Here is a 22,493-nt window from a genome sequence, read left to right as displayed (position 1 = left end):
CACCATGACGTGGTCTTTTTTCACGTGTAATATTTCACCAATGAACATTCCATGATATTTTTTCTCTCATTCCCAGTTCTTAATAGCAATAACACTTTAAAAATAACATTTAAAATGGGTTTTCTTTATTAATATATTTATTGTCCTGATAGAGTTAATATACAGAGACAGAGTATTATCAGTTATTAACAATAGGTCATACTATTAGGTTGACTGGAATCAAAGTAGGATTACTACATATAGTTATCAATGGAACAATTTAAGAATGAGAGCATTTTCAACAAATTTATAAATCCATAGAGGATTGGATGAATGTATCATTGTTATTAATGTACATGTATATAAGATATATATTGGCACATGATAGTAGGTTAATGACTAATCTACAGTACATTATGGTTGACTCTTCAGTTAATCCTTTCATTGTGAATATAATCATTATTCATTTAGGTTTAAAAAACAATAAATATTAATCAATCAATGTAATACAGTTACATATAAAAAGATATGAACACTATGAGTATATGAAATGATACCATTTAACTAGAAACTTCTTGTTGTCATCCTGAATACAACAACCTTGTACAAAGTATTCTTTAGATATTCCTTAAGTTCAGTTGTCCGCTTTTACAAAACTGTTTCAGAAATCATTTTACTTGATCATCAGTCCTTTGTTGATATGGTATAGCTCGTAACTAAACAGTTCTCAAAGTGTTTCTCACTGAATGCAGGTAGAACCATTCATGAGAACCAAACCTTGATGTCTAAAAAGAAGGGTATTTCAATATTGCTTGGAAGAGAGACTATGTCACAAAATAATATTACTTCTTGTAATGAATTGACTATTTGAGCAAAGAACTAATTGAATCAAAATACCTAATAATATTGACATCAGATGACAATTTTAACCACATGCATTTATGACAAACACAAACAAACAAACAATAATTAACAGTCTTACAACAACAACTCTATAAAATGAACCAATTTAAGTGTGAAAATAAAAATCTGGGCCTCAAATCTCAAAAATGTATATCACAATTTTTCAGCAATCAGGCTTTGTAATAATCTGACGGCTAAAATGATAAAATTATCCTAATTTTTCCTAAGGAGGAAAAATTACGAGTCTTGAAAAATCATAAATATTATTAAATGATAGCAAAAGATAAAAAGAGCTAGAGGAATACATATATAAGGAAGACATATTCGAAATGAAAATCAGGTATAATAATTAAATTAAAAAAATTAAATTAAACTTTCATTCTGTTTTATATACCCACTTCAGTTAACCTTTTAAGTCGACATCATCGAGAAAGAAAAAAAGGATAATTTGACGAACGCTCAAGACTGAATTAACTAAAGTGGCTATATTAAAAAAAAAGCTATTAAAAAAAAAACAAAATGAAAGTTGGGTTTAATTCACGTTATAATGATAATCAATGAGAAATCATTAATGATATGATATCACTATGTAGTTGTGCTATGGTTTTGACAAAATCTTTAAAAAAAATAAAACATTTCAAACTTAAATCATATAATTATATGCACATAAAGTAAAATATCAAAATATTCTGTGTGGCCATATCACAATCAGAAAAGACAAAGTGTGTTAAAAATAAATTTCCTTAATTTAGTAAAAGAACGTATGTTTTAATGATAAAAAGACTAATGCTATTTGAAAAATCAAAATTCTGGCTTACCGGTAACTAAAAACTAAATCTTGAGAGAAATTAAAATAAATAACCATAATAACAAAACATAACTTATTCTATCTATAAGAGATATTGTTGTCTAATATCTATATTATAAGCTGATCAAACTTAAAGGATACGGTAGTCTAATTATTTTGCTACAATAACTGATAAATCTTAATTTCAGCTCTCATTTATAGCATGTTTCAGATTCAAAATTCAATTCTGGTTCTCTAAGAATTTCACAAAAAAGTACTGAGCTAACTTTGACTGTCATAACTAACTAGGTGTTAATGATCTCCTCTTTTACTGATATTTTCCTGCTAAGTATATCAATAATGCCCTGGTATTGACAACAGTCTAAATTAGAATGGCTTAACTGAGGGAGAATCAAGCATTGATTATTGTATCTGGACACACCTAGTGTAGACATTGATAGTTGAAATTGAACTCTAATAGATGTAAAGCAAATATATCCCTTTAATTCAAGATAAAAATATAACTTTTTTATAAAACTACTGACTAAATGGAGTTATGAATCATTTGTTATCACATAAAGAAACCAACACAAACCTGTCCTAACAGCAATCCACAAGCCAAACTTCATTATAGGTACTTTATCATTTAATTTAATCTTTAAATTTAAATTTTAAACATGGCCAAAATGAGTCTTTGTTCATTAGTGGACTGACCTGGTGTCAAAACTATACAACAGAATATCTCTATAATCAAATAAATCTATAAAACTAAATAATAATTCATTAAACTAAGTAATTTTGAAACATTCATACTTAGAAGCGTATTTCAATAATTATTTAGTTTAATGGATATATCGTCTTATGTAGAGATTCTATTCTTTAGTCATGGAACCTAGTAAGTCCAACTGATGAACATATACACTTGTTGACACTTGTTGTAAGGGGTCTTTAAATTTTATGTTCATTCTAAGAGGTAGTAGTCTTTTTGATCAAAGAGACAGGCACAAACTGTATTGATTAGGAATGTATCAAAACTTTACTGCAATCAACTTTAATGTTTGTTTGTGACTTTGTTAAATTTGAAATATTCCTCCTATGACTGAGGCACAAAACTGATAGTCCAGTAGTTATATTTTGGATGGAGAAGAAAAAACAAGGTTTAAGGTTCAGTATTCTAACTACTATGAATTCTTTGTCCACCAAAACATCTAAAACTTCTTATTTCTTTATAAACTAAACGACTTAACAGCTGAAAAAATAAACCCCAAAAACATGAGTTAAATGATATACAAAATGATAAGCTTCCTTGAAATTTCTCTTAAATGAAAAAAATTCCCATTGAAACTAGAGCACAATGGGTGTTCGGATTATCTCCCCTTTAAATCTTCCACCATCTTTTTATAACAGGGAAAGGAAATGAAATGGTGTTTCAGGTCCCACTTTTCTTCATCAGATTGGGCTTGAAAATTGAGCAGTGAGGAAAATTTTGCCAAGACATGTTCATTAGCCTACTGTTTTCAATTTTGAAACTGATCTTTATCATGCATTATCTCAGTTTATTTTTCTTTCCTGTTATCCTCTCTGATCCCTATCACTGGCAGGGGAAAATTATTCGAAGGTATATCTCAACCTTTGCAAGGATTAAACCCTTGACCTTCATGTCAAAAATCAATAGTCTCAACTCACTAACCACTGTAGACCCCTTTGAATAGCAAGGAGTAAATATGGTCTCATATGGATAATTATAAAAGATTACTTACAATCATTGCACAAACATTGGCACCAATTAACATATAAAAGACATCCTGCCATCCATCACTACTACTAGCAGAGATCCAGCCTGTGGCTAGTGGACCTAGAGCAGCTCCTATACTACCAGTACCATCTATAATAGCTGTTACTGTAGCTAGAGCTCTAGCGTTACCCATCAATGATTTGTGGGTACCTAGATCAGCACTGACAGCTGTAGTTATTAAGGCGTAAGGACCATTGACTAGTAAACCACAGCATAACAATTGAACTGAAAAAACAAATTAGAAATATTGAGACTTTCAATAAGAAAATCTGATTTGGTATATAATATTGATTTCCAAATTTTGATATGCCTTATTCACTTATATTATTATATTTAGCTCTACACTAAGAATTTCAAGTTCTCATCTTAACCGAACTTCCATTTTGTTCACCCCACATTAAATCATAAACAATCACCATATTGGTATATCGGCGACACTACTGAGCAGATATTTATTAAATTTAAAAAATATATATTTAATTTACACCAAATTACAGGTCAAATGAACTAAAGAAAGAGTTGTTCACCTTCTAGCAGTGTCGTCTGAAGTGTTTCTGACAACACGAATTATGTGCATCAGCACATTACTAGTTACCACCAAAACGTCATACACTGGCATGTAACAATGAGAAAATGATTTCATTCTAATTCCTTTGTCAAACGAGGGAATTTTCTTTAATCCTTAATGAATTCTTGAATTGCACATGTCAATATATATAGGTATTACAGAATAATTATGTCATCAACTGAGTTAAAAATACAAAAACTTTTAGGCCTTAACACTTACCTACACTAGCACCATAACTAACATCACCAAACACATTATAAATATATAACTGAAAATAACAAAAAAATGTCATGTTGTAGACCATAAAACTATTTATTTCAACACTGTTAAATGTTCAACTTCATGTATAGTAAAATAGGGACAAAATTTTTTCGCATAGCTAATCAGTAATAGTGTTAACAGCTCAGCATCAGAATCTGAGCCTCCAAATCCATGTGTCTTGAATTATCTGAATTTGACTTGTCTTTTCATGATACTCTGCCATATATAGAAAAGATATATATATATATATAGAAATCGAAAGTGGAATTCCTTATTGGAGGTATATTTGAAGGGATAAAATTTGGTTTAATTTTAATTAGACTGTTCAGTACTAGTATATAATTTTAGAATTTGAAGCCTACCATAGGAGCCGCAGCAGCTAACATAATAAAACAAGTGGAAGCTCTAGCACCAGAATGATCTGATATCACCCCAGCTAGTATACCTCCTATAATACCTCCAACATCAAATAATGTAGACAGATCAGCTGACTTAGTAGCACCATATGGAGCTGTAGAAAGAAATATAACATTTATAATATTTCATCCTTTATCACAATCTTTGACCAATTCTACTGAATGTAAAGAAGTTAAAATAGAAAGAGATGTGGGCTGTACTTTAAATCATGTAAGCAAAATAAATGGGAATCAGCAGGGTTGATGTGTTAAATAGTTCTACAAATTTCATCAACTATGCCTAAATTTTCTCGTCACCAGCAGCCTCAAGGTAACAATGTTTATCTTGAAAATATTGCATTGTGCAAAAAAACTCAAATCAGCAAATCAATGACTCTACATCCAAATAGATAATAAACAGAAATGGTTCACTTACTTGTATTTTCAATATATTTTGGCAACCAGAATAAAAATGTATAACTAACAAGTTTGGCAAAAAACAAACATAATGAAAACTCTATTACGCCCTGCAAATATAACACACACAAAATTAAACACTTTAAAATCAACTGTGAAAGGAAGTCCATTTATCATATTCTGCTTAAAGAGAAAGTAAAAGGCTTTCTAAAAGCATCGATTTGCACCATTCTTTTTATGACATCAAAGGACATTAGATATATTATTGGCAGCTTTGGGTTATTGACGTCATAAAATGGTTAGTTTGTGGAAATGCAAGAACCACAGACGTCTGACTGAAAATTCCAATGGTGCAAATTGATGATAAGTTTAACAGTGGTAAAAAAGCTCTATGCCATTATAAAAACACATTTAGCATTTTACAATAGCAGAGAAATTGATCAAAAGGGTTCAACCTGTTTGACTACATTTTTAGGATTTAAGAAAAGAAGGGAAACTTACTGGAATTTTAAGAGCTCTTATTAAACTTATAGCCTGGTGTTTCTCTCCTGATGTTAACAGACTCTCTTCATTGTTGTCTGATACTTTACTGAGCAATGGCTGAAACATGAATTATTAGAATACAGTATACTCTGTGTAATCTGATATATACTGGGACCGTAAAACAATGTTCGATTAGTGAGAGTGATGGAGTACTCAAAGTTACGAGATATTTTAAACATTGTACATTGTATTAGTAAATTCAATATAAACAGTATTATTTCTACTTCAGACTTCCTCTCCACTCACTTTCAAATTGGAAAAAAATTACTCGTTAGCCCCCTTTAACAATTCTGTGGCCTACCTTAATGATTTATACAAACACCATTGATTACTAACAATGGACTTTGTAATAACTATTATTATTCAAGACATATCTATTTGACAAATTGGAGGAGACAGTGGACAAAGACCAGTCCGAAATAAACACCAAATGACTCCAGCAAATGTATTGGCAATGAGGTTTAATCATATTCATTTGCACTTATAACGCAGAAGATTATTTAGAACCTTCCTATGTTTATTCTTAACAAAATTTTGTATCTATATAGTGGTATAAATGTAACCTTATCAAGACTCTGTTCAAGATCAAAATGGCTATCAGATCTGATAGAAAGTTACTGGAAAGCCACTAGAGCGTTATCTGATAGTAAATGGAGGGGGATATTTTCATTACAATCACATCTAGTAAAATGGTACCTGTTTGGAATCATCTTGGATACTCTCATAACTTTCATAAGTTCCAAAATCTAACGCACTTCTTGGGTATTGTTGAATACGACTTTCCTCAACCAAAAAAAAGCAAATTCATCAAGAAAATTAAACAAACACCAATATTTCATTTATGTAAATAATAAAAAAGGATACGATCTTGTGTTAACAAAATTAAAAGTAAAATCATCATGTGTGACATATTGCATTAAATAAACAAACTGAAATAAAGACAGTGGCTTAACTACCATTGGGACTGGTTGAACAGGCCTCACCCTCAGAAAAAAATGCAGGAGAGCATATGTTAAAAAAATTCCTGGGGGAGGGGTGAGTCCACGAGACCCAGCCCAAACAGGACCCCACCCCCAGAAAAACATGCAGAAAGGCATATTTTAAAAAGTCGCCTCGACCCATCCAACAAGGCCCCCACTCATCTAGTTGTAAAAGATAGCAGGCCAGGCAAGGTAACATAAAATTGCATACAACAAATGTGGACGGAAAGACAGACCGACAGACAGGGGCAACGGCAATATACGTCTACATTTACATAAAAAGTAGATATAGGTAGACTTACTTTGGCATCTTGATTAGGATCATCACAATTAACATCAGAAGGATCTGTGATAAATCAAAATAAGTCATTAATATATTAATATATAATAGATCATATCAATTAAAGACACAAACCAATCATTCTGTATTATAAATCTCACTTGGTTGTGATTCACTAGCAAGTAAAAAATATAAATCCTTTTGTACAAGGACTATTGTGATTAGCCAGCTATCTGTGGCAATTTCTAAACTAAAATCTGATTGTCACTACTAGGAAATTATTATCTATATCACAAATATCTATGAATGATAATATCTTAATACCAGTAACATCTGTTAGTAAGTTAACTATATAGAAGGTTAAATCTATAAAGTTGACACAAATGAATTGCATATAATTTAGAAGATTGGATACTTACGTGGCACCAGAAATAAGAAGACTAGAATACCCAGACCACCAATAATCATTCCAGGAACAATAAACGACCAGCCCCATGCTGTTTTAACAAATATAGCTGGTATGACTGCTCCGAGGATATTACCAACAGAAGTGTGGGAGTTCCAGATTCCCATGATTAGACCACGTCTAGAAAAAATGATAAACTGTTCTATTGAAAACGGAAAGGATATTTTTTTGGAAATTGTCTTCTACGGACATATAATATCAATCCATTTTTAAAAGCCAAAAGCAATCCTTTTATTTAGATAGTATGCCCCATATTCACAAAATATCCTTTCTATCAGCTGGTCTTTGGTCAAACATCATAATGTATCTATTTAGAGCTTGGTCAACTTGAATTAGGAGATGACTTATTCAAGGTCATCAGACTTTCTGACATCAACCAAAATTAAAAACTACAACTACCATTTGTTCAACATAACAATGCAAATGGTGTCATGGTGCCCTTATTACAAGACCTGCAAAGATTTCACATGACAACAAAAACAGCAACTTAATCAGTATTTCAAAACATTTTTATGAACTGTCACCAGAATTTTTGTAAAAACTCTACATTCTAATACTTATCAATTTCAACTTGGATCATCTCAAAACAAGAATCTTACCTGCCTTTACCATACCAATTACCAACACAAGCTACAACTGCTGGCCAGCCTGTAGACTGGAAAAACCCACTTGCAATCTGAAATAATGAACAGATAATGGTTGATTACAATATTTTTGTCAGCCATGGCTAGTTGGAAGAATGAAATGTCTGGCTATGAATCAGGTGATCATGACATATTTTGTAATATTTAAGCCTGTTATGGTGAAAAAGGGCAAGTATGTGATACAGGATGAACATGAACATATTAGAGAATGTACCTGAACACATATATAAAAGACCAGAGCATGTATATTGTACCTGAACACATATATAAAAGGCTAGAACATGTAAACTGTACCTGAAGACATATATAAAATACAAGAGCATGTATACTGTACCTGAACACATAATTATATAAAATACTAGAACATGTACACTGTACCTGAACACATATATAAAAGGCTAGAGCATGTATACTGTACCTGAACACATATATAGAAAGTTAGAGCATGTATACTGTACCTGAACACATATATAGAAAGTTAGAGCATTTATACTGTACCTGAACACATATATAGAAAGCTAGAGCATTTATACTGTACCTGAACACATATATAAAAGGCTAGAGCATGTATACTGTACCTGAACACATATATAGAAAGTTAGAGCATGTATACTGTACCTGAACACATATATAGAAAGTTAGAGCATTTATACTGTACCTGAACACATATATAGAAAGCTAGAGCATTTATACTGTACCTGAACACATATATAAAAGGCTAGAGCATGTATACTGTACCTGAACACATATATAAAAGGCTAGAGCATGTATACTGTACCTGAACACATATATAAAATGCTAGAGCATGTAAACTGTACCTGAACACATATATAGAAAGCTAAAGCATGTATGTTCCAGAAATATCCCATACCAAACAGGGCACAGAGTAAACCACTCATTATCATTCCAGATGAAAGAAAATATCTTAATGGTATCCTTTCTGCTACATGACCACTGGAATAGAATGAAGTAGGTGAAGGAAACTGTTAAGATATTTACAAACCAGCGGTGTTTCTAGGTATAATTAGGTGACAGGGCTACTGAATTGTCAAGTTAGGCTGACAGACATCTCTTTCACTATGTACAGAGAGAAAATTGACATCTCTTTCACTGTGTAAAGAGAGAGAATTGACATCTCTTTCACTATGTACAGAGAGAAAATAGACATCTCTTTCACTAAGTAAAGTGAGAAAATATGAAAGCGTGTTTCTCCACCACCCCCATGGCAAAAGACTTGAGAATGTGCTTTATTTACTGAGCCACACAGAGTTGATTCAACTGTGCAGATGTCCAAACACTAGATATAAGGCCTACTGCCTCCTACTAAACTAAAATGTTTACTTAAAACAATTGAAAATATGTTAGTCATGACTGGGGATATAACATAATAGTCAATACTACTGACCTTATAAACATACCAACTGCATAGGCAAATAAAAACGAGACATCAAGGTAGCCTAATAATGAATTAGCTGAATTATCATCTGTAATAAAGAAAGAAATATATATCAAGCCTACATATTAAAAGAATACTACCTCTTAGAATAGACATAAAATTTACAGTCTCAGATTTGGTCAATAAGAGTATAATTATATTCATCAGTACGACTTAAAAATCATACAAATTTAACAGATTGTACAAGAAACATAAAACTTACCAAACGGTGCCCAATCACACCATGTATCATTTTCACCAACTGGTATCTTTCCATGAGGAGTTACCTCAGAACAATTCTGATGGAGAACATTCTAGAAATAGTGTAACATTTTATAATACTGAGTGCAGTTTAGTCGGTAGAAAGGTCAAGGGTGTTACAGATAGGATGACAAATATTGAGAAGTTCCAACCAAACTTTACTGGGTAATACAACAGAACTGATTTGTTTTGTCAGGAATAAATTGATCTGATTGTATTTCAGGATGTTGACCTATATGGTAGATGTAGGTGTAGGTGCGAAGCAGACCATGCTTACTCGTTTTTAAATACCTGATGGGGTGCTCCTCTTTTGAGGAGTCCACTACTGTACAACTTTCACATTTTGACATGCTTTGGGACAAGATTTTGATTAATGGAATTGTCTTGCTTGTATAGATTTTTATTTTTACCACAGAAATCTTGTTAAATTACAGATTATATTTCAGTTTATGGTTTTTCCACAGATAATTTAAATTGCCATAATATAATAATATATGATCTTCCTATTAGGTTGTTAAAAGGTAAGAGACGGAAATAGTCTAACATAAAAAAAAAATTATTATAAGTGGCCTGACAATGCCTAATCTACTTTTAATAAGATAACAATTTCGTTTCCTTATTATTTTTGGGCGAACGTTATTGTACCGGTAAACTAAAAAAGATTTATACCATGGTAGGATACTGTTAACGTTTATTTCAACCAATCATATCGCATCATGTTTAAATATATACTATGAATTGTGGGATAGTGAAACCCAAGGTAGAAAGACCACGGATACTTGCTTGTAAGAGAGAGGCAGGTGATTGACTGCTATAAATAACCTGAAACATCATCAGTTTGTGACCTTGGTATAAATCTTGTTAGATTACAATGGAGACCAACAAAAAAGATAGCTTGCCAGGCAAGGTAACATACACTACCAGCTGTCAGAATGATAACAAAATCTTTAGTGGCTTAATAATAAATTTTCAAGTAATCTTAAAATCATCAATAAGTCAAGGCAAAAACCTGAAACAGTTCATCAAGTTATCATGAAATTCAAACATGAGAAATGTCTCATCGCTGTACCCACAAGGGCAATAACTCGGAAACTGTTGATTCGATTATTACCAATTTCTAACTTGACCGAGATCTCATCATGCATATTTTCATCAAGATCGGATAAAAACTGTAGTCTCTATCGTGCCTGCAAGCTGAATTTGACAAGTTTTTACTAATACAAGGGCAATAACTCTGAAACCCTTCATTCGATTGTTACCAATTACGAACTCGAGTGAGATCTCATCAATATATACATGCATACCTAGTTTCATCTAGGTTGGATAAAAACTGTAGTTTCTATCGTGCCTACAATCGAAATTTGATTCGTTTTTACTAAGTCAAAGGCAATAACTCTGAAACCGTTCGTCCGATTATTAACAATTTAGAACTTGACCGAGATCTTATCAATATTTACATGCATACCAAGTTTCATCATGATCGGATAAAAATTGTAGTCTCTATCATGCCTACAAGGCAAATTTGACGCATTTTTACTAAGTCAAGGGCAATAACTCTGAAACCGTTCATCCGATTATTACCAATTTCGAACTTGACCGAGATCTCATCAATATATACATGCATACCAAGTTTTATCAAGATCAGATGAAAACTGTAGTCTCTATCGTGCCTTCAAGGCAAATTTGACGCATTTTTGCTAAGTCAAGGGCAATAACTCTGAAACCGTTCATCCAATTATTACCAATTTCAAATTTGATTGAGATTTCATCAATATATACATGAATACCAAGTTTCATCAAGATCAGATAAAAACTGTAGCCTCTATCGCGCCTACACGAAATGTGAAAGGACGGACGGACAGACGGACCGACAGACTGGGGTGACAGCAATATACGTCCACATGTCCATGTGGGCGTATAAAAATAATTACAAATTAAATTGGACATTGCCAATTGATGAGTATCTCATTGTATTGGTTGAATATTTCTAGGACATGTGGCATAACAATCAGATCATGGATGAGAAAAATATTTTGATGAATCATCTAGCTTTCACCAGGCTGGTTCTGAAAATGACAAATAAATGAAAAACTGCAGATATTAATATGTAATAGTTACCTTGACAACACTGATTGGTTTACGAGACAAATGATAACTGGCGTAACAAAAAAATGTAAAAATCAACACAAATATTCTATATCTGAAATTAAAAAGAGTATAAATATAATTTATTTGAAATTTTTGTTGTTTATATCATTAGAATTATTATCATACATTTTATCATTACAAATTTTCAAATCTACAACAATATCTCTCTCCAAATGCTTTACTCCTAGTACCTCTATCTAACCTGGTGGCCAAACACCAAATTTTAATGGAAGTATGTTTTGGAGTACACACAATGCTTTATTGTTTTCAAGATTCTGAACACAATTCCACTGGGTGCCAACTTGGGCAAAATTTTTAGGGAAATTGTTTTATGGACCAAATTTAAAATGGTTACTATGAATACTATTTTGGTATTCCTTTTTGATCAGAAATACACTAAAACTAAAAGTTCTACACAATCAATAATGGAACCAATAAATTACTGGTAAACATAGCCAAACATTCCAAAAATTACCTTTTCAGTCCTTCTGCTGATATCATTTTAATCAATGAGACAGGTATATAATTTTAACTTTTTCAGCGCCATGCAGGTTCACAAACTGATGAGATAACAGTTTATCAGAACAGAACAGAACATTTTTTCAATATCGCTTTAGAATTGACGTATGTAACAGTGAGAATTTTTTGTTATTGTAATAGTACATGTATCATTTTTTGATCGTTTTAAACAACCAGGTAACATATGTTGATGTTTTAACTATAGGCTTATATATTGTCAACATTTACTGAACAGAAGAATTAGAATATCATGTATACTGTTTGATCAATGCCATTCAAATGCTGTCAATGTTATAATTATAGGAGCACTAACTGAGATGAATGATATTGAATATTTAATTGTCTAATTTCAAAACTTTTACCAAGAAAGACAGTGCATAGTGTTTGTCATTCATTTATGACATAATCCCCACAATTACCAAAATAGTCTTTGGGAAATTTGATTTGGCTGTATTTGTCAAGTCATATCTGGAGGAAGCTCTTATTTACACAATGTAACCATGATTTGGATCTTTAGAACTTTCTTTTTCTTACTTTTCATGATGAAAATTGGCAAAAAATAACAATTTAAATGTAACCAAACCCCAGCTGGATTTAAAATATTTATGATAAAATATTAGTGATACAAGTTGTACATGATTTTCCATATTATTTTTTAATAACCTTCTTTAACCCAAAAGGCAATTGATATTATTCACTCATGTTTCATGACTTGTATACTTAATACTGTTAATAGAGAACACAGTAAATTAGTCATAATAAAAATTAAATTATAAAAGTATTGATATTTCTTTATAAATTACATTCCTTTATATTCTCAATAACAATTTCTGTGTCAAAAACATACTGAAGAAATAGATAATAGATATCTTACTGCAGTGGCGTGTCAGTGAGGGTACAGAGGAGGCATTTGCCCCCCTAGAAAAGTGGTTTGCACCCCTTATTGTACCCCACTATACTTTCAAGAAATCTAAATATCTACCTTTTTTTATCCAAATTATGAGTTGGGATGCACAAAATCAATTTATTTTTTCTACAATTTTCTTGAGAGAACCCTCTAAGACGCTCAATGAGAGACTTGCAACTATGACACCACCACAGAGTTGCCAAAATTTGAATTCAGCCTCAGCAGTTGTACCCCCATTGAGTCAATTGAGGGTCAATTTCAGTCTTAAATATATAATATAAATAGTCTTCAGAAGAACTAGAAATGTACAAAAATCGCATAATTCCATCAAAAATACTTCAAACTAGGAATTTCTTTTCCTTTTTCAATACGATGTCTTTTACATATATGGCAGTGTCTCAAGAAAAAATGACTCGTCTTTTTAACTTTCAAACGTGAATAATTCTGGACACACATGGATTTTAAGGCTCAAATCTCGAGGGTAAGCTGTGAACACTGATTGGCTTAGCTACAAAATGTCTGTTTCTGAGATTCTAATCTTTGAGAAATAATAATATTACTGGACACAGGAGCACAGAGAATCCTTCTAAAGACAATATTTATCTGTGTAGGCCTACAATTGGACAGCTTATGAAACAACCCTATCAGTAGGCCTATACTGCCCGCTATACAATATTAGGCCTAGCCTACACCGATTTTTGCAAACTTTTCTTTAAAGAAAATTTTGCTAAACCTTTGTGTTATCATAATTTAAAGAAATGATGATGTTTGCCGTCTGGTCCATTAATACCAGACCACCTGTTTGGACCTGTACTGCTCTACTTTAAGCCAGAATATCAGGGAATGGCTGGGTATTAGGTCATTTGAATATTGAAAATGCTACATATTATAATACATAATTTGATAATAGATAGTTATCATATACTAAACAAGCTGTTATCTACTTAATTAACTAGATATTGTTCAGTATTATATCGTTAAGTTTAATCATTTTTACTTATCTCAGTATCTGTCTATGATCAATTGACAACCAAGTCCAGAAGTCTAAAAAGACAATTTAGTTCTCAGCTAGTAAAGAAATTTTAAAAAATTGGGAAAAAGTGAGCTGTACTTACGATGTACTTCTGTTTACATTAATGGACGGCAAGAGTTTAATCCCTAACGGTATGGAAGCCGCCATCCCACCGTTGTTTTCGTCAAGTTTTTGACTTTTTGTTAACTTCAAAACTTCGTCTATGTTTTTCTTTGCAGTCACATGACAGGTTAAAGATAGACCATTAGTCGACTATATCCAGACGTTTTGCACATAGAGAAGTGATTTACTAGTCTGGTTAATCAAGTATAAAGATATGTTATCCGTTATGCTGTTATAAAATACTAGTCCGAAACATCAGCCTCTATTCCAGCCTCAGATAGTTTTTTTGACAGTTTATTGGCTGGAGCGGAAAACTTCCAAAATATCCATCAGAGGCTGGAATAGAGGCAGATATTTCGGACTATATTATTACTAGAGGGATTAACAAATCAACTAGGCCTATTTATGTGAACAAGTGAAGATATAATAATAGCTATTTGTTTAGACAATAGTGGGTTAATCAAGGATTGTCTGTTATTTAACCTATCAACTACTAATCCATTTCTTTACGGATCCGAAGAGTTTTCACGTTCGGCTTACAGATCAACCTTTGAGCATTTTGTGATCAGTTAAGTAGCTGCAAAAGATGTACCTATACTCATATGTTTACAGGATCGGGTGGTTTCGCAAATAGAGTCCTTCATAGTTCTTTTTAATGAGTTCTTTTAGCCTTGTACTGTGAGCCCACCCTGACAATTGTGTGACCCCTCGGCCCCTGGCTGAGTATCTGAGTAGGCTATCGGCAATGTAGTTCTACTTGAGAGAAACATAGGCCCTATACCAGTAGCCTAATCTGTTGTCTAAATTTCTACCAATTATAGGACTGCAATTTCATCTATTCATATATATCTAATTCCGAATTAAATTAAGTTTCCATCATTTCATCAACAACGGTCGTCGGTTCCAATGCGTTTTTGCAACTTTGAATGCAGTTACTGCCAGTGACGTCATAGTATCACTAATAACTGCACGTGAGAATCTAAATTGGCGCGAAAATTAAAACAACATTCAACTGGCGCGATGCGTTTTAATTGGCTTGGGCGCTTGGGCAATTGCTTATAATAATCAAAATTATTGATTTTGTTGGTCCATAGTATTTTGACCGTTTCTTTAGGGATACCTTCACGCCTTCTTTTTGGTCTGTTTGGACAACAGTAGATCAGATACTACCTGATAGCGAGTTACATTGTTTACTTTATGACACATTATACATAATTATGATACATTCTCGGTGAATATGATAAATTCCGTCCTCTATTCTATAAGTATGAACAACTATATTTTTACGACACAAGAATGTTTCTGATCTCTAGATTTCAAACATCCACATCATAAAGTTTTCCGAATTAGCAAGTAAACATCTAAAACTGTCACCTCGAAGCTTTCACATTTTCAATACATCATGTCAGACTAAGGGTATAATATTGCCCTTACATCAACTGTTATATATTCACTACTGGGTATGTGGTCCAAAATCTCCTTTTTGATAGCTCATATAGCTAATAATGATATTAAAGTATATGCTATAATATAGTGGTGGACGTGATATTACGACAATTATGATGATCTGGGGTCAAAACAGCCCACTGTGGACAGGAACATCTGTAAGAACCATGTGTATTGATACACTGGTGACTACACGGTTTGTCTTGGTAACACTCGTTCACATCTGAAATATAAAATATTAGCTCAATCAGGAGCAGAAACTTAGCCTTTATTCAATTCCACGAACAATTGGAAGTTGGAACGCATAACCTTACAGCCCCTAAATATACAAGAATTCACAACAAAGAATGGCCCACTGTTGTGTCAGCAATAAATAAAGGTCACGATTTCGCCTTGATCATTTCAATCATTCTGAAAGCAATAACTGCAATAGTGCCAATAAGATGAATACATTTGTACTACAAATAGCTTCGGAACTAGGCCCGTGCTTTCTATGAGTAATAATCTCATTCCACCTTAACAATCAATGGTTCATCAACGCAAATATTATCTGCATGTTAACAATGGCACCCAAATTTGTCCGTGAAAAATATGCCTTACCTAACTGACATATTACACCGTAAAAACCTTCTGGACAAATACATCTATGATTCTCACATTTCCCGCCATTTTTACACTCCGGTATACATGTTGTATCTGGAATATATATAATGCTCGTGTATATTCATTATGTAAACCAGATTCCGTTTATGTAAAAAGGGTTATTTCAAACCAGTTCTGTGGTGCAGGTCTGAGGGACTGACAGGAAAAAAGTGTATAGTCGTTGAAGGATAATAAACCAGCGGGGTAGGCCTACAGGTCATGAGCAATTAAGATTCCATCCTAGTCGGAAAAAGAAAAAGTCTGGGCTAAAGCCGTTGTCCTGGCAAAATTTTTGGCACTGCACACAGCAATTAACGATTTCATTTATTCTTCGGCGAACTATTATGCTTCATTTTGAAACGGACTATTGGTTGAATCCACATCGTACATTTTCTAAAACCATATTTATACTTACTCATACAGGTTCTACCATCATCTCGTAATCGTGATCCAGGAGGGCAGATACAGGAATAACCACCGAACGTGTTTCTACAGTAAAACTCACACAAACCATCGTTTTCACCACATTCATTTATATCTGAAATAATTATTTTCGATAAAAAACAAAAGCGGACGCAAGTTTTTCGGGCTTGAATCTCATAACACCTCCTCCTCCTCGGACGTCAACCAGGCTCCGCCACTGAAAGTATCTGGTATAAAAGGACATTCGGAATATACTCGTTTTCTCCAACTACCTACTACGACTACCAACTACCTAATTTGCGCTATCAGCACCCGCTGGAAGCGAACGTTAACTCGTCCTCTATATACCAACCAACCAACCTACCGTTTTCGCAGACTGTTCCATTAAAACCCCGGGGACAAGAACATGATCCCCCTGAACAAATTCCACCATTCATGCAATCAGGTATACACCCAATAGCTGAAATTAAACAGACAGTGTTGAACAGCATTCACTAAATTCTCAAAGACTTTCAGAGTTGTAAATTGAAGTCAAGATCTGTTTTCGATAGATCTTCATTCCCTTTTACAATGCTGCGGTGCATATTTAGGACTGAAAATGAATAAAAGAAATGAAATTGAGTTTCAAGTCCTACTGTTCGGTTTCTGATTGGATTCGATTTCCAACTGTAATTTCAAAAGATCTGTAACATGCATATCTCCCATAGCTATTAAACAAACCATTGATAAGTAAATAAGGTTCTGAATCAAGAGTAATCTACCTTTACACGTTCTTTTGTCAGCGTTTAAAGTTGTTCCTTCAGGACATCTACATTCAAAACTACCAAAGGTATTGTGGCAGCCGTATTGACAATATCCATCTTGAAGGTCATTGCATTCATTAATATCTGAAATACAAACACGTGGTTAAAATGTCTTTGTCCGATTTAATACTGGTCTGTGGATGTAGGATATTTCATCAAAGGTGCACGTGTTTCTACAAGCTAGAAGATCATGGGCATTCATACTTATGTGTCCTCTAATCCCAGTGTATCTTATTTCAATCTTATGCACAAATGTTTTGCTTGTGCGGATTTTTATTGACCTATGCCGAATTGACTTTACTGTGCCATTGCTGACATCCGGTACCGATGATTTTGAAGGTAACTAATGGAGCACATAGCTAAACCTTACCTTCTTCACACGAGCCACCGGTCACTCCAACAGGACACAGACAGGTCTTGTTGACACACCTTCCACCATTAGAACACTGTGGTATGCATCCATCTAGCACTAGCTGCAGAAGATCTTGACATGTCTTTGTGCCATATCCAGTTTTACACGATTCCACCAAGCACTTTTTTTCCTCACTGCAGACAACTTCGATAAAGTCCCCTAATTCACACTCAGGTCCCTCTAGACCATCTATTACATTATATCCTGGTTTACATGGTACCAGGCGTACTCCATTCTCACATGGCGCTTCATCACTACCCAAGCAAGGCTGATCATCAGTGTGATTGACGCATTCGGGTTTTCCATTTGATCCCGTGTGTAGATGGTACCCCTCAGGACATTGAAGAGGCAGATGAACACTACTGCAGACGAACCCTTCTTCAGTTCGGATGGCTTTGTAACCCTGTCCACAAAGCTCGATATTATGCTCAAGGTTTTTACAAATTCGATCTTCTCCAAATATGACCATGATCTCACCTTCGTTGCATTCTTTCTTCACGTCAAATTGGTACAATTCACAGAAATACCCAGAGTCAGTCTTCACCATTTGATGTCCTTCGTCACAAATAAGATTCGTCTCTTCCCTTTCAACACATTCTAAAGTCTGCTTCGTTTGAACGACCACTTGTTTTGAACTGCAAACCGGAAGTTGTTCATCTATAACCAAATCCTCACAGAAGAACCCAAATTGTGTCAGTGTAAGTATCTGACCTTGACTGCACGCTGGTTCGTGAACACTGTGTATATCTGTTTCGGTGTATTGGCATTCGACTCCATTACTGGAAACAACCGGAAACAATCCAACTGGGCATGGATTCTCATCCGGTTCGAGATCTTTCACGTTCTTGCACATTCTGTTACCATCTACTGTGAAAATTTCTAATTGATTTTTTTCACATTCAAGTCTGATAATTTGGAAACCGCAAACAGGTTTTCCATCAGATGTTTCCATTAATACTTGCCCATCTGGACAAGATGTCCGTTCAGTTGTGGTACGGAACCGCTCACCTTCAAATATACAAATAATTCCAACACCGGTGGACAGGGATCTCATTCCAGCTGGACAAGGTGCCTCGGTAGTGGTTGGTTTTGGTGTATGTATTCTGATGCATCTTAATCCCGTTTCTGTCCGTACGAGGATCTCTTTCTCCGGACAGGCGATAGTCGTAGTTGGAATGGCGGTGGTCGTTACTTCGATATATCTACAGATATACCCAGTTTCAATTTTGACAACTTCCATCCCACGTGGACAAATAGGGGAAGGAGTTGTGGTTATTATCCTCCGACAGTTCCTTACTCCATCTTCAATTTCCAGTTTTTCATCTTCATTGCAACGGAAAATCTCACATCGAGGCCCCTTGTCTTCTAGTATAAGGATCTCGTTGGATGAACAGTTAATATTTGCCCCAACGCTGCCTCTCAAAGACTGGCAAACTAGAAGGTTATCCCTCAACGCCCTGACGTATCCTTCTGGGCAATCAACTAGTGAGGGATCTACCCATTCTCCATCTAAATTCTTCTGCTTGAATCTCTCTGGTTCACAGATGAACCTGTTGAATGCCCATTTTTTTCTGAATCCAGGAGGACATTCATCAAGTTCGCATTCAAATTGTCCGTTTGAGAAAAATACTTTCCTGTGTCCGACTGGACAATCCGAGGATCGATCACATTTAAAGGTGCCATCCGGACTATCTACTCTTTTGAATCCTTTCGGACAGTCTTCTTCGATTTCACAATCAAAGTTCCCACCTCGCAGTTCGACCTTCTTATATCCTTCTGGGCATCCTTCTTTTGGTTCTTCAGTGCGTTCGATTGTTAGTTCACATTCAAATCTTCCATTCCCCAAGGGAACTTTGGTATATCCTTTCGGACAATCTTCATTTGGTTCTCCTTCCAAATCAACGATTTTTGTAGAGTATGTCGTAGTTTGTGGGTCGCCGTGTCTTTGATTTGAATCAATCTTGTCGAAAATTTCGCAAAATACTTTGTCATCTTTGATAACCTTGGTTTGTCCTTTAGGACAGCTCAAACCTTCAGTCGTAGTCTGCTTTGGTGTGGTGCTCTTCACTTCCCTTCTCGAGTTGATCAAACCCGAAAGTTCACAGAAAACATCATCACCTCGAATAACGACTGATTGATCCCGTGGACAATCTGGAACACTTGTGTTTTCTCTACATATCTTCTCTTCGTCTTTTATTACAATTACTGTTCCATCCGGACATTGTGGGACTACATCGGTGTTTATTTCAACCATAATGCCTTTAGAGTTTTCACAAAATATTTTCCCATCTTTTTCGACGATTTTCTGTCCATCTGCGCAAAGTTCTTTACCTGATTTACATATAGAGCGATCAATGACTGTTACTTTGCTTGTGCCATTTGGACATACGGGAATCTGGACGCCTTTTGTTGAAGTTTCGCCAATCTCGATGCCTATATCAATATCACCCCTGGAAGGCTCACAAAGTGCTTCTCCATCTCTGATAATAACTCTCTCTCCCGGAGCGCAGTACACGGGTGATTCGGTCGTTGAAGACTGTGGACGTCGTCTTTCTTCCGAATCAACGCATACCACCTCTCCGTTCTGTTGGACTGGTAATTGATTCTCTGAACAACCGTGAGGAGGGTTGGACTCATCAGGGTCTATAATTTCAGGCGATTCACAGAAAAATCTGTTGTTCTTTTCTGTCAGGACTTGGCCATCGGGACACTGGATTTCTTCCCCTGATTCGAAAAGGATCCTCAACAGTTCTTCTTCTTCGCAAACACCTTCGTATGTTCTGTATCCCGGTGGACAGTTCAGATCCGGTGGAAGATCCAAGATATTCTTACAGACCTTGTGGCCATTTTCTTCAACCAGCTTCTCACTTCTTAGACAGTCATTCGTTGATGTTGGCTCTTTCTTGCAGATGACCTTTTCCTTACTGGAGAGCAACACATAGCCTTCAAGACATTGTCCGTTTATTGGTGGTAGAACATCTTGGTTTGATTTGATGCAAACTGGTCTATCGTCTAGAAAAGCTAAGTGATAATTCAGTGGACACATTCCATCTTCAGGAAGTTCATTGAAAATAAATGATCCATCAAAAGCATCGTCTTTTTTACAAAGCAATTCTCTATCCTTAGTAATCAAGATATAACCCACAGGGCATTGTCCTCGCCTTGGTCGAATGAAATCTTCATTCGGTACTGATGACTTGCAAAGTTCTTTCCCGTTGGACTCAACCACCTTTAGTCCGGACGGGCATTTACCATCAATTTGTGCAATCCCTATGTTTGTTGACTCTGGATAGTCAAAGACACAGATAGCCTTTCCAGATAGTGTCCGCATTGTGTATCTAACAGGGCATATACCGTCTTTAGGGTTCAAGATGTCTTTTCTGCAGATTGATTTTCCTTCTATTTTTGTAAAGATGTAATGTTCAGGGCAAGCTGCATTAATGGGTAGAATTTCTTCGTAAATATCAAGATCCTTGCACACTGCTTTACCATTTTCAATCACCGGCTCCACACCGTTCACACAGAAAGTTCCGGTTTTAGCTGAATCAACTGAAGTGCTTACATCAGCATCTGGTGGTGTTACACAAACTGTCCCTGAATCACCGGTTATCAAAACTTGTCCTGGTGAACATGGTTGGTCTGTCGTTGAATTGTGTGGTTCCTCGGAAGAACTTGGGGGTAATTTTGAAACAACTTCAACTTTTGTAGGAACGACGTCTTCACAAAATAAAATTCCATCTCTTTCTTTGGGTTCTTGGTCGGAATCGCATACACCATAATCATTTTCATCTGCACAGAAAGTGACACCATTTTTGAAAACTGTCCTTTGTCGTCGTGGACATGCTTGGCTGTAAATATCTGGACCGTAGTCGGGGATTGGTGGAGGAGTAGGTGGTGGAATATCAATACATATTCCCAAATCACCTCGGTGGTCTTTAATTTGCCCTGGTGGACACTGAGTTCCCGTAACCCGAATTATTGGTAGGTCTGTTATTAGTTCAAGGGTTGTGGTCGTGGTCCTTGGTGAGCTGGTTTTATCTTTTACCACAATGACTGGGGTTGTTTGAACTTTCTTTTTGCGCCGGTTTTTATTCTTCTTGCGATCACGTTTTGGCTTTTTAACGCTTTTTCGGTAAGCTTCGCATACGATGATGCCTTCTCGAATTGCTTTAAAGTATCCTTTTGGACATTCGACCTCCGATGGATCCAACAAATTCTTCATATTCGTCATATTGTAGGTCAGAAGACGTTGCTTTTGAAGACAAAGATCACCACGGCAGATCACACCTAAACTTTCGAGAGTGGAGTTCGACCCTGAGATGGTTAGATCTGTGGAGTTAGATC

General features: G+C 34.9%; 2 protein-coding genes across 2 annotated transcripts; both read right to left on the bottom strand.

Annotated features, from left to right (window-relative positions):
• Positions 1-2,843: 2,843 nt before the first annotated feature.
• Positions 2,844-14,532, bottom strand: LOTGIDRAFT_213082 (hypothetical protein; the record flags this gene model as incomplete). The annotated part of the gene is made up of 14 exons (XM_009051115.1): positions 14,404-14,532; positions 11,833-11,914; positions 9,677-9,767; positions 9,424-9,502; positions 8,837-8,972; positions 7,974-8,050; positions 7,328-7,494; positions 6,931-6,974; positions 5,607-5,705; positions 5,125-5,215; positions 4,656-4,804; positions 4,252-4,300; positions 3,430-3,689; positions 2,844-2,918 (listed from the first exon to the last, which is right to left on the bottom strand). The coding sequence occupies exons 1-14, from the start codon at positions 14,466-14,468 to the stop codon at positions 2,844-2,846; spliced, it is 1,464 nt and encodes a 487-aa protein (XP_009049363.1). The 5' UTR covers positions 14,469-14,532.
• Positions 14,533-15,946: 1,414 nt separating this feature from the next.
• LOTGIDRAFT_112984 (hypothetical protein) lies at positions 15,947-17,810 on the bottom strand (the record flags this gene model as incomplete). Its single annotated transcript, XM_009051114.1, has 3 exons — positions 15,947-16,092; positions 16,927-17,100; positions 17,696-17,810. Coding segments are annotated over 3 exons (435 nt in total), but the record flags the coding sequence as incomplete, so codon positions are not given.
• Positions 17,811-22,493: the final 4,683 nt, after the last annotated feature.

The sequence above is a fragment of the Lottia gigantea genome (genome assembly GCF_000327385.1).
Source record: "Lottia gigantea unplaced genomic scaffold LOTGIsca_16, whole genome shotgun sequence".
Classification (NCBI taxonomy): Eukaryota; Metazoa; Mollusca; class Gastropoda; family Lottiidae; genus Lottia; species Lottia gigantea.
The sequence above is the reverse complement of the archived record's forward strand: the minus strand, read 5'-3'. Positions and strand labels throughout refer to the sequence as shown.